A 12,737-nucleotide genomic window follows, 5' to 3' on the forward strand; every position below is an offset into this window, starting at 1 on the left:
GAGAGGAACTGCGCCTGGGCCCAGAAGACGTGCTCATGGTGCGAAGACCCGTCTTCCAGCTGGCCATGTACCCAGTCTGGCCACTGTGGCTGAAACGCGCCAAAGTGACTCTCCCTGGTGAGACGGCAGCGGCCACCCTCCGCTTCCCCTTGCCACGTATGGCGGGGTGGGTGGCGCGGATGCTCCCTGCTCTTTGCAAGGGGCTGCGAGAAGCGGGCAATTCCCTCCGCAGGCTGGGCGAGAGTTGCAGCTCCCCCCAGACTACCCACCGCCCAGAGAGCTGCTGCTCAGAAGCACCTTCTCTGCAGGATGGTGTTGCAAATCTTGCAGCAAGCCGGGCTCTCTTTCCCTGAGCTGCCCTGACAGCTGGCTCCACGCCACTCCCAGTCCTTGATGGCCCCGCAACGGAAAGGTGGCCTGCCGTAGCACTGACATTGCTCGTCTTCCTTGCAGACGACATCGAGATCGAGCCGTTGAACTACCGGCACTTGTCGCTGGCCACCTCCTTGCCGCGGGCCGTGGTGGAAGACTGCGTGGATGAGACCATCCAGCTGTTCTCTTCCTACCTGCAGTACAAGGAGAACGTCTCCTTTGTCTTCAAGGACATCGGGGTTCTGGCCCGCCAAGGAGACAAAGTGCGCCTCAAGTTTTATGCCAGCTGCCTGCAGCGGCTGGAGAGCACTGCGAGCCTGATTGCCGCCCTTCGCAGTGTGAGTTGCTCAGGTTGCCGGGCCGACTGCCATTTCAGTGGGAACGCTGTCGAAGGAGGAGCGACCCGACCTCTCTTGGCCTGCCTGGACCTGGCGGGCTAATCCAACACCTTCCAGTGCTTGGCCCCACCAAATTCTCCGCTCACAGAGAGAGCGTCCCCCGGGTTCCTTGATCCTTGTCCCTATAAAAGCCTGGCACGGCTATTAGCCACTCTCACATCTTTGCTGGGCAGCATCGCCACACCAGAACGAAGGGCTAATGTGCATGGGAGAGGGCTTAGAGGAAGGGCTTGAAGCGGCAGGCTGCCCTTGGAGCAGCAGGAAGGGCTGCTGCCTTTGGCAGCAGGCAGAAAGCTGCCTTGGAAACCTCCTTACATGTCTGTCCGCATTGCAGAGACCATGGGCCACGGAGCCGGTTGTCCCCAGCCCCCAGACCGCCAACCCATGGATCCCGCCTCGCCCCGTCTACATCTTCCCAAGGTGAGTGTGTGCCCAGAGGACGGCTTCCCAGCTCCTGCTCGGGAGCGCGCGCTGCTGGGGCTCCGTGCTCAGCACTGTGCTGGGCATAACCCAGAGCACTTTAGGCCAGGTTCTCTGCCTTTGGAGGGAGACTGCCAGAACCCTCCAAAGAAGCGTGCATGGACGCACAGCACATGGCACGCGAGGAGGTCTCCGTCGGCAGCCAGGAGCAGTAGTGTCAGCAAGCTGCCAAGGGGAGACGGTGCCCTTTCTTCAAACCTGCCTTGTCTTTGGGTGCCAGGTTTCAGCTGGTGGTCGAAGGCAGCCCAGAAGCCAAGGCTGCCCCCGCTGGCTCCCTCTGGGGGAAGAAGGCGGCGGAGGAGCTCAGGAGCGCCAGGCCCAGCAAAGGTGAGGCCAAAGCTGCCTGCTGAGCAGGTTGGGGCCCTCTGCCCCGCCGGCTGACAGCAGCCAGGTTCACATGTGCTGCTCAGCAGGCCGTGCTGAAGAGCTTCCTCGCTTCTTGCTTCCAGAGCAGCGTCCCGGCAAGCTCCTGCAGCACCGCGAGGAGCTTTGTCTCCCCGTGCTGCCAAGCTCAGGGGCAGGCAGGAGGCGGCAAGGCCCGGAGAAGCAGCCTGCTGCCAGGTGAGAGCCTTGGCGGAAGGGCTGAGGGGCACACTGGGACCTGTGCAGCAGAGAGGGCCCTTTGGACGTGCTGGCCCGAGGGCCTCGGAGAGACTCCTGACACACGTCCCAGCCAAGGCTGCCGTCTCGCTGGACGGCAAGCTGGAGGCGCTGCTTTGCGTGGCAGCCTCACATCGCCTTAGTTTTCCTGCAGTGTCCTGGTCTTTTGGGGAGCCGAATGCAAATCCGTATTGCAGTTGCTCTGGTGTGGCAACAAGTCCCCTCAGATTTCAGTGAATGCCATCTTTCTGCTTGCGGGAGCAAACGCCTCCTGCCCTCCTCCTAACGCATCCCGCCGTGCCTTCTCAGGACCTTTATCAACATCTTGGGCCACCTCACGGCCACCTCGCTGGAGCAGGAGGCGCACGTTGAGCACCTCCCGCATCCTCCCGCCGGACCTCGGACCGGCCCTGCCAGCGCCGCTCCCAGGGCTGCAGCACAGGTGCGTGATGGGGCCCCGGGTCACGCTTGCATCTCAGGGACTGGCAGAAAAGCTGGGTCCTACGAGACTCCCTCTGCCAAGGGCCCCGAGTGTGCGGTCACTAGGACGCTCAGGGGCCTCTTTGGGGGTCTGTGCCAACAACACCCCCTCCCAACATGCCCCCTCCCCAAACACAGACGTCTAATCCTGTTGCCTTCCTCTTCCCCCCTCCCCAGGAAACAGCCAGCCCTCGCACGCAGCGCCTTCCCAGAGCTGCCCGCCTCTCCCTCTTCCAAGAGAAGCAGAGGCAGGAGCAAGCAGCACTGGAGGAACTGCAGGCCAGGGTGGAAAGGAGCGTCCGGCATCAGGAAAGGGTACGGGACGCCTCGGACAGCCCTCTGAGAAAGGGGCATTTCCTACCGCTGGGGCGGCAGAGCCTTGCAGGCAGCCAGGGCCCAGGCGGACGGCTGCCTCCGAGGAGCTGCGCCCAAGCTGGCCCACCCCTTCCGAGGAGGGAGATGGCTGCAGCCACAGCCCGGGGCCAGGAGCAGCCAGGGGCCGTAGCGAGGGCAGCTGGGGGGGTGCCTCCCCATCAGGCAACCTCTGCCTGCGCTGCCTGCCCTCCACCTGGAAAGCAGCTCTGCGGGGCAGCTGGCTTGAGCCACTGGCACCCAGACGGGCCGGGCACAGAGCTCCAGGGGCCCAGCTCCTGTAGCCCATCCTCTCAGCTCCTGCTCTAGCCTGGACATGGCTGGACAAGGACGAGGCGCCTCCCCTGCGAGTGGGCCAGTGCTGTCTCCCCCAGTCACCCCTCCGTCCTGAAACCATTTGCTCTTCTTGCCCTTGCAAAACAGTTGCGGATTCTGACGAAGCAGCTTCACCTGGACCAGCGCTGCTCCGCAGACACAGGCCGGCCACTCAAAAAGTGAGTGTGCACGGCGGTGCGAGCTCCAAGCCAGGGCCTGGCACGGGGAACCGTGACCCCCAGGAGGTGCTGGCACCCACAAATGCCTCAGCTCCGGGGCAGGGCATGCGCCAGCCCCTGCCTTGTGCTGGTGTGGGGCTGCAGGGGCTGGGGAGGGAAGAAGCCCCAAGGCTGCCAGGAGAGCGGCAGAGGGACTTGGTTCCTCTCGTTGCAGGGAGCTCTCGCCACGAGCAAAGCAGAACGTGCAGCTCACAGCATCCTACCGAGTGCTTCGGGACAGCTGGAAGGAGAAGGTGGAGCAAAACCGCCAGAGGCTGGAGCAGGAGGAGGAGCATCAGCGGTAAAGAGCTCCCAAGCCCGGCAGGGCTCCCCCTCCTGCAAAGCCCTTTGTGCCACGGCCTGGGGGAAAGAGGGTCTTTTCCTGCCCTCCCCACCCTCACCCCAGTGCAGAGGAGCAGCTTTGGAGCTTGGCCTGGGCTCACACCTCCCTTCCGCTGAGATGGGGTGGGGGGCCGGGATGCCCCGTTACGTTTCCCAAAGGCGCCTCAATGGCACCACTGGCTCACCCTCTTTCTCCTGCTGCCCTCAGTGCTTTGGCGATGTGCAGCCTGCGCAACAAGGAGCAGCGGGACCACAAGCTGGGCGCTTACAAGGGGAACAGAAGCGCTTTTTCCCCACGGAAATAAACTGCCTATCCGAGTTGGTGCGAGCCTTTCCTTGGTGGGGTGGGAAGCTGCAAGGGGCAGCAGGGCAGCTTTGGAGGGGCGGGAAAGGGGCCCGTGGGAGCAAGGAGAGCAGGCAGCCGCCGTGCGGGGAGGCTCTCGCTCTGGGCCGTGCCCTACTGGGGCCTTTGGGGACTGCCTTGCTGGACAGGAGGTGAGGGGAAGGTTTTGGGGGGGACAGCTGGGGCCTCAGCTGCCTGCACGCTGCCAAAGCTCTGCCTGGGCTCGGAGTCTTTTGCTCCCCATGTCCCCGTCCAAAACGCCGGGGTCTCTCCTTCGTGCCGGCCCTGGCCCTCGGGGGCCACTGCCTGGCGGGGGCTGGAGCCAGCTCCCCCAGGGCAGAGGCTGAGCGGCCCCAGAGGCTGGCCAGGCCCCAGGGACGGCACCTCTGGGGCCGAGAGGCAGCACGAGAGCGCAGCAGCTCCCACCGCTGCTCTCTGTTGCCTGTCTGTTTGGGGGGGGTCTCTCTCTTTCCCAGGCGCCTCTGCCTCTGGGCTTCCTAGGCCTGATGCCTCGCCTGGCTAACACTCCTGTTTGGCAGTGGAGCCGGGCCTTTGGCCTTCTAATACTCCTCGGAAAAGGCACAGCCAAACGCCCCAAGCGATGTCTGCTGGCCTCGGACACAGGCAAGGAGGGGCTTGGACCCTCCTCGGGGGGCCCCAACGCTTGCTTTGTCCCAGAGGCAGCATTCAAGAAGCAGCCTTAGGCTCAGGGTCTTCACCCCAGCAAGGGACCGAGGCCGGCCATGGCGAAGGCCCTTCAACCCAGCCGTTGCTGAGATGACGCTGGGCACAGCGGCACTGCTTTCTGCTGCCCGGGGCAACCCAGGAGCAAGCCCAGCAGGGTTCCCGCGGGGAAAGCGCGGGCCTGCGCTGCAGGAACTGAGCCCCCCGCCCCCGTCAATAGCCACAAGCAAAGCCGGCACGTCTGTGGGGGAAGCCCTCGGCAGCCAGGCAGCTCTTCCCTGCTGGCAACTTCCTTGGCTCAAAGCAGGAGCATTCCCAGCTGCAGAAGACCATAGCATGGGGAAGACATTGTCACAGACTGTCCCAGACAGCTTTTGCTGCCCCAGTCCATCCTCTTTTTGCACGGGAGCAGCCACACTTGATGCAGACTTTCTCTCTCAGGCCGAACATTGCTGTGTGCGTTGTTTCAAAACCGAGGACTAGTAACAGGCTCGAAACTTTGATGACTCTGCAGCAAAGCTGACTTGCCATTCCTTCCCCCTGAGGGCCATTCCTAGCATGGCAGGCAAGTTTCTTCCTTCAGCCAGAGTCTGCAGCTGAGCCCAGCGCAGGCAAGGCGACGGCACCCGGTGCCCTTCCTCCCGCACCGAGGGGCAGACGAAGGCCTCAGTTTTCAAGGCAGAATCTTACCTAGCCCTCTGGTCTCTCCGACTGCGGTAAGACCAGGCACCAATGGAGAAAGAGCCCCTGGCACCTCCAAAGGCAAGGCAACGTTTGGAACAGGCACCGACCCCAGCGGAGGACCTTTCCAACAAACTCTGCCCTGCTTCCCCTCAAGCTCAGGCCACACCTCCTGACACAAAAGCCATGCAGCTCCAGGCACGCCGTATGGGAGCCGGGAGTGGAAAACAAAGCCTCGAGCTGCATGGGCCAGTCCCACCCAGCTCTTCCCAGGGCCAGCAAGCAGCAGGGGCGACGAATGCACACGCTGGGCGCAGGGCACGGGCAGCCCTTCAGTCACTGCTGGGCCACCACCGCACTACAGCGAGCCGCCGGGGCCATACCCAAGCCTGGACAGAGCCTGCACCCGAGCTGCCCAAACACCCTGAGTGCCTGGCCCCAGAGCGCAGCACAAGCACAAAGGCCCAGCAAGATCCACAGCAAAGGGGAAAGCTGCCCCACATTTGCCCTCCTGGCCTAGCCCATGGCCTACTAGCCCCGCTGGCACCAGGGGGCTGGGGAAAGCCCTTGGGACACTGCGTGTGCAGGGCCTGCTTACTCTTCTCTTCCGCAGCATCTGTCTTGAGCATCACAGGCCCAGAAACCTCCCTCAGTGCTTTTAAAAGCCAAGAGCCTGCTTGAGGCCTGCGGCAGGACAGCCCCGTCCCGTCCCCTCCCCTGTCTCCCTAGGCACAACACACTCTCCTTCTACAAAATGAGTGACCCGCAGTAAACAACAGCCTTGAGGCCCGCCTAAGCATCTCAGCCCACACCCACCCCTGCCACTGTTGAAGCCCACGGGACTTGGAGGCCATCTTGGAAAAAAGACAACTGCCACACCACCCACCAACTGCCACACCAACCCCCGACTGCCACACCAACCGCCAGCTGCCACACCAACCCCCAACTGCCACACCAACCCCCAACTGCCACACCACCCCCCAACTGCCACACCAACCCCATACTGCCACACCAACCGCCAGCTGCCACACCAACCCCCGACTGCCACACCAACCCCCAACTGCCACACCAACCCCAAACTGCCACACCAACGCCAGCTGCCACACCAACCCCCGACTGCCACACCAACCCCCAACTGCCACACCAACCCCCAACTGCCACACCAACGCCAACTGCCACACCAACCCCAAACTGCCACACCAACCCCCAACTGCCACACCAACCCCCCACTGCCACACCAACCCCCAACTGCCACACCAACGCCAACTGCCACACCAACCCCCAAAGCCCAGCTTCCCACAGTGGTTCCGCAAAGCAGACACCTGCCAGGGCTTGGGGGCAGAAGCGGCTTCAGCAGGGCCCCATGTTCAACATTGCACAGGCTTGGGCACCCCTGAGGCACATTGCTGATGTCATTGTCAGCAGCTTTTGCCCCGTGGCTGGGGTGAAGGGAGCTGCCCATCTCCCAGGGCCACAGGGGACATCCTGCCACTCCTCCCCTGCCTGGGACAGCTCCGTGCCACTGACCTCACGAAGCCCCCGATGACGCGGGCTGAGCTCACAGGGGGACCCGCCGCATCACAGGGAGCTGTCCCCAAGGTGCCAGGCCCGGGCGCTGCTGCCCACTGTGACCCTGTGCAGACGCTGCGCCGCGAGCAGCGCGCACCTTGCAGAGGACTTTGGGGCAAGCGGGCGGGAAGAGCGTCCTTGTGGCCATGCTGCAGAGCAGAGCCGAGGGCAAGGGGGCAAGCGAGATGGAGGGCTCCTGGACTGCCACCATCAGCCCCGAGCGCAGGATCTTGTTCCCAACGCTGCTGCAGCTCTCCACGGAGGGTAAGGGCTTGGGGAGCTGCTTGCCCCGCTGCCGCAGAGACGCCGAGCTGCCCAAAGAGCTGTGGCCCCTGGGCTGCAGGGGCGCTGCACAGGCCTGGGGGCTGCCGCCAGAGCCCGGCCTGAGGGGCCTGTCCGGCCTGGGGGACCGAGCGGCAGCCGGCACTGGTGGGCCTTGGTGCTGGGGCTGCCCTGAGCCTCGAGGCTCCTGCAGGCACAGCTCCCTCTGCTCCGGGGGTGGCGATCCAGGGTCAGGTCTGCCTGGGAGGGGAGGGGGGTCCCCCTTTGGGACCTGGCTCTGGGAGGGAAGGGGTCTCCTGTCCAGCAGGCCGGCGTGTCCTGGCACTCCCACGGGGCTCTCTAGTGCCTGCCACAAATGCCCCTGCTGGAAACAAATCCTTCGCCGCGTAGCAAATCCAAGGCGGCTTCTCGTTCGGAAGAAACAGCCTCTCTTTCTTCCCCCGCGAAGGTCTCTCTGGGGTCTCCAGCGGGCAGCGCATGCTTTGGGTTTGCAGGTGGAGTCCCTTGCCAGGGCTCAGGTGGCCACAGCCCTTGTGCCCTGGGCCTCTCTCTGCTCCGCACCTGCCCTGGGCTCAGAGGAAGGCTGGCAGCCGCAAAGGGGGGCCAAGGCCCGCTGGGCAGCTGGGGCGGTGGCTTTTCAGAGGCTTTGCGTAAACCTGTGCCTGTGCCCCCCCCCCGCCCCTCCCAGGGGAGGAGCTTGCTGGGAGGTTGTGAGCTGCTCGACCCGGGGCCTGACGCGTCTTTCCCTTGCCCTCCAGAGATTGTGGCCATTTGGGACGCTGTCTCCAATTACATCCTGGAGCAGATGCTGCTGGACAAGGTGGGCTGGCGTCCTGCTGCCCCTGCCCTTGGCGGGGGGTCAGTTCTCCAGAGAGTCCGGGGACCCAGGGAGCAACCCCTGCCCCAGCGCCATGGCAGCACGCTGCCACCAGCCAGTGTGCTGCCGAGCAGCTCCTGGGCAAGCTGGCAGAGAAATCACGTGCGGCTCGAGCGGGAGGAAGCATTCGGCACCTCGTGGGCCTTCTCTTTTCCCTGGGGCTGGAAGGGGGAGAGCAAGCAGAGAGAGACGGAGGCATTTTCCTGCGTCTGTGCTCTTAGAGAGCCCTGGCATCTTCGCGAGCTCTGGGAGGTTCGGAAATACTGGGAGCAGGCCGAGGACAAAATCCGGAGAAAGTGGCTCTCCTCCAAAGCCTTCCCAAGCGCTCCCTCTTGCCCCGGTGTACCTCAGCAGCAGGGAGGGCCCAGAGCCGCATCCCCGCACGCTGACAGGCCTCGCTTTTTCCATCTGCAGCATGCTTACGCCTCGGCCTTCTTGTCTTCTCCGTGTGCAGGGTGTCCTGGTAGCGGGGTTTGGCACCTTCTGCACGGTGCGAGAGGAACTGCGCCTGGGCCCAGAAGACGTGCTCATGGTGCGAAGACCCGTCTTCCAGCTGGCCATGTACCCAGTCTGGCCACTGTGGCTGAAACGCGCCAAAGTGACTCTCCCTGGTGAGACGGCAGCGGCCACCCTCCGCTTCCCCTTGCCACGTATGGCGGGGTGGGTGGCGCGGATGCTCCCTGCTCTTTGCAAGGGGCTGCGAGAAGCGGGCAATTCCCTCCGCAGGCTGGGCGAGAGTTGCAGCTCCCCCCAGACTACCCACCGCCCAGAGAGCTGCTGCTCAGAAGCACCTTCTCTGCAGGATGGTGTTGCAAATCTTGCAGCAAGCCGGGCTCTCTTTCCCTGAGCTGCCCTGACAGCTGGCTCCACGCCACTCCCAGTCCTTGATGGCCCCGCAACGGAAAGGTGGCCTGCCGTAGCACTGACATTGCTCGTCTTCCTTGCAGACGACATCGAGATCGAGCCGTTGAACTACCGGCACTTGTCGCTGGCCACCTCCTTGCCGCGGGCCGTGGTGGAAGACTGCGTGGATGAGACCATCCAGCTGTTCTCTTCCTACCTGCAGTACAAGGAGAACGTCTCCTTTGTTTTCAAGGACATCGGGGTTCTGGCCCGCCAAGGAGACAAAGTGCGCCTCAAGTTTTATGCCAGCTGCCTGCAGCGGCTGGAGAGCACTGCGAGCCTGATTGCCGCCCTTCGCAGTGTGAGTTGCTCAGGTTGCCGGGCCGACTGCCATTTCAGTGGGAACGCTGTCGAAGGAGGAGCGACCCGACCTCTCTTGGCCTGCCTGGACCTGGCGGGCTAATCCAACACCTTCCAGTGCTTGGCCCCACCAAATTCTCCGCTCACAGAGAGAGCGTCCCCCGGGTTCCTTGATCCTTGTCCCTATAAAAGCCTGGCACGGCTATTAGCCACTCTCACATCTTTGCTGGGCAGCATCGCCACACCAGAACGAAGGGCTAATGTGCATGGGAGAGGGCTTAGAGGAAGGGCTTGAAGCGGCAGGCTGCCCTTGGAGCAGCAGGAAGGGCTGCTGCCTTTGGCAGCAGGCAGAAAGCTGCCTTGGAAACCTCCTTACATGTCTGTCCGCATTGCAGAGACCATGGGCCACGGAGCCGGTTGTCCCCAGCCCCCAGACCGCCAACCCATGGATCCCGCCTCGCCCCGTCTACATCTTCCCAAGGTGAGTGTGTGCCCAGAGGACGGCTTCCCAGCTCCTGCTCGGGAGCGCGCGCTGCTGGGGCTCCGTGCTCAGCACTGTGCTGGGCATAACCCAGAGCACTTTAGGCCAGGTTCTCTGCCTTTGGAGGGAGACTGCCAGAACCCTCCAAAGAAGCGTGCATGGACGCACAGCACATGGCACGCGAGGAGGTCTCCGTCGGCAGCCAGGAGCAGTAGTGTCAGCAAGCTGCCAAGGGGAGACGGTGCCCTTTCTTCAAACCTGCCTTGTCTTTGGGTGCCAGGTTTCAGCTGGTGGTCGAAGGCAGCCCAGAAGCCAAGGCTGCCCCCGCTGGCTCCCTCTGGGGGAAGAAGGCGGCGGAGGAGCTCAGGAGCGCCAGGCCCAGCAAAGGTGAGGCCAAAGCTGCCTGCTGAGCAGGTTGGGGCCCTCTGCCCCGCCGGCTGACAGCAGCCAGGTTCACATGTGCTGCTCAGCAGGCCGTGCTGAAGAGCTTCCTCGCTTCTTGCTTCCAGAGCAGCGTCCCGGCAAGCTCCTGCAGCACCGCGAGGAGCTTTGTCTCCCCGTGCTGCCAAGCTCAGGGGCAGGCAGGAGGCGGCAAGGCCCGGAGAAGCAGCCTGCTGCCAGGTGAGAGCCTTGGCGGAAGGGCTGAGGGGCACACTGGGACCTGTGCAGCAGAGAGGGCCCTTTGGACGTGCTGGCCCGAGGGCCTCGGAGAGACTCCTGACACACGTCCCAGCCAAGGCTGCCGTCTCGCTGGACGGCAAGCTGGAGGCGCTGCTTTGCGTGGCAGCCTCACATCGCCTTAGTTTTCCTGCAGTGTCCTGGTCTTTTGGGGAGCCGAATGCAAATCCGTATTGCAGTTGCTCTGGTGTGGCAACAAGTCCCCTCAGATTTCAGTGAATGCCATCTTTCTGCTTGCGGGAGCAAACGCCTCCTGCCCTCCTCCTAACGCATCCCGCCGTGCCTTCTCAGGACCTTTATCAACATCTTGGGCCACCTCACGGCCACCTCGCTGGAGCAGGAGGCGCACGTTGAGCACCTCCCGCATCCTCCCGCCGGACCTCGGACCGGCCCTGCCAGCGCCGCTCCCAGGGCTGCAGCACAGGTGCGTGATGGGGCCCCGGGTCACGCTTGCATCTCAGGGACTGGCAGAAAAGCTGGGTCCTACGAGACTCCCTCTGCCAAGGGCCCCGAGTGTGCGGTCACTAGGACGCTCAGGGGCCTCTTTGGGGGTCTGTGCCAACAACACCCCCTCCCAACATGCCCCCTCCCCAAACACAGACGTCTAATCCTGTTGCCTTCCTCTTCCCCCCTCCCCAGGAAACAGCCAGCCCTCGCACGCAGCGCCTTCCCAGAGCTGCCCGCCTCTCCCTCTTCCAAGAGAAGCAGAGGCAGGAGCAAGCAGCACTGGAGGAACTGCAGGCCAGGGTGGAAAGGAGCGTCCGGCATCAGGAAAGGGTACGGGACGCCTCGGACAGCCCTCTGAGAAAGGGGCATTTCCTACCGCTGGGGCGGCAGAGCCTTGCAGGCAGCCAGGGCCCAGGCGGACGGCTGCCTCCGAGGAGCTGCGCCCAAGCTGGCCCACCCCTTCCGAGGAGGGAGATGGCTGCAGCCACAGCCCGGGGCCAGGAGCAGCCAGGGGCCGTAGCGAGGGCAGCTGGGGGGGTGCCTCCCCATCAGGCAACCTCTGCCTGCGCTGCCTGCCCTCCACCTGGAAAGCAGCTCTGCGGGGCAGCTGGCTTGAGCCACTGGCACCCAGACGGGCCGGGCACAGAGCTCCAGGGGCCCAGCTCCTGTAGCCCATCCTCTCAGCTCCTGCTCTAGCCTGGACATGGCTGGACAAGGACGAGGCGCCTCCCCTGCGAGTGGGCCAGTGCTGTCTCCCCCAGTCACCCCTCCGTCCTGAAACCATTTGCTCTTCTTGCCCTTGCAAAACAGTTGCGGATTCTGACGAAGCAGCTTCACCTGGACCAGCGCTGCTCCGCAGACACAGGCCGGCCACTCAAAAAGTGAGTGTGCACGGCGGTGCGAGCTCCAAGCCAGGGCCTGGCACGGGGAACCGTGACCCCCAGGAGGTGCTGGCACCCACAAATGCCTCAGCTCCGGGGCAGGGCATGCGCCAGCCCCTGCCTTGTGCTGGTGTGGGGCTGCAGGGGCTGGGGAGGGAAGAAGCCCCAAGGCTGCCAGGAGAGCGGCAGAGGGACTTGGTTCCTCTCGTTGCAGGGAGCTCTCGCCACGAGCAAAGCAGAACGTGCAGCTCACAGCATCCTACCGAGTGCTTCGGGACAGCTGGAAGGAGAAGGTGGAGCAAAACCGCCAGAGGCTGGAGCAGGAGGAGGAGCATCAGCGGTAAAGAGCTCCCAAGCCCGGCAGGGCTCCCCCTCCTGCAAAGCCCTTTGTGCCACAGCCTGGGGGAAAGAGGGTCTTTTCCTGCCCTCCCCACCCTCACCCCAGTGCAGAGGAGCAGCTTTGGAGCTTGGCCTGGGCTCACACCTCCCTTCCGCTGAGATGGGGTGGGGGGCCGGGATGCCCCGTTGCGTTTCCCAAAGGCGCCTCAATGGCACCACTGGCTCACCCTCTTTCTCCTGCTGCCCTCAGTGCTTTGGCGATGTGCAGCCTGCGCAACAAGGAGCAGCGGGACCACAAGCTGGGCGCTTACAAGGGGAACAGAAGCGCTTTTTCCCCACAGAAATAAACTGCCTATCCGAGTTGGTGCGAGCCTTTCCTTGGTGGGGTGGGAAGCTGCAAGGGGCAGCAGGGCAGCTTTGGAGGGGCGGGAAAGGGGCCCGTGGGAGCAAGGAGAGCAGGCAGCCGCCGTGCGGGGAGGCTCTCGCTCTGGGCCGTGCCCTACTGGGGCCTTTGGGGACTGCCTTGCTGGACAGGAGGTGAGGGGAAGGTTTTGGGGGGGACAGCTGGGGCCTCAGCTGCCTGCACGCTGCCAAAGCTCTGCCTGGGCTCGGAGTCTTTTGCTCCCCATGTCCCCGTCCAAAACGCCGGGGTCTCTCCTTCGTGCCGGCCCTGGCCCTCGGGGGCCACTGCCTGG

General features: G+C 64.0%; 1 protein-coding gene across 1 annotated transcript; it reads left to right on the forward strand.

Annotated features, from left to right (window-relative positions):
• The first annotated feature begins 6,827 nt into the window (after positions 1-6,827).
• Positions 6,828-12,389, forward strand: LOC135329621 (coiled-coil domain-containing protein 81-like). Its single transcript, XM_064518553.1, has 12 exons — positions 6,828-6,884; positions 7,825-7,956; positions 8,468-8,624; positions 8,961-9,217; positions 9,612-9,697; positions 9,978-10,084; positions 10,207-10,318; positions 10,667-10,799; positions 11,015-11,152; positions 11,633-11,703; positions 11,918-12,043; positions 12,293-12,389. Exons 1-12 carry the CDS (start codon positions 6,828-6,830, stop codon positions 12,387-12,389), a joined length of 1,473 nt encoding a protein of 490 aa, XP_064374623.1.
• Positions 12,390-12,737: the final 348 nt, after the last annotated feature.

Source organism: Dromaius novaehollandiae, chromosome 12 (assembly GCF_036370855.1).
Source record: "Dromaius novaehollandiae isolate bDroNov1 chromosome 12, bDroNov1.hap1, whole genome shotgun sequence".
Classification (NCBI taxonomy): Eukaryota; Metazoa; Chordata; class Aves; order Casuariiformes; family Dromaiidae; genus Dromaius; species Dromaius novaehollandiae.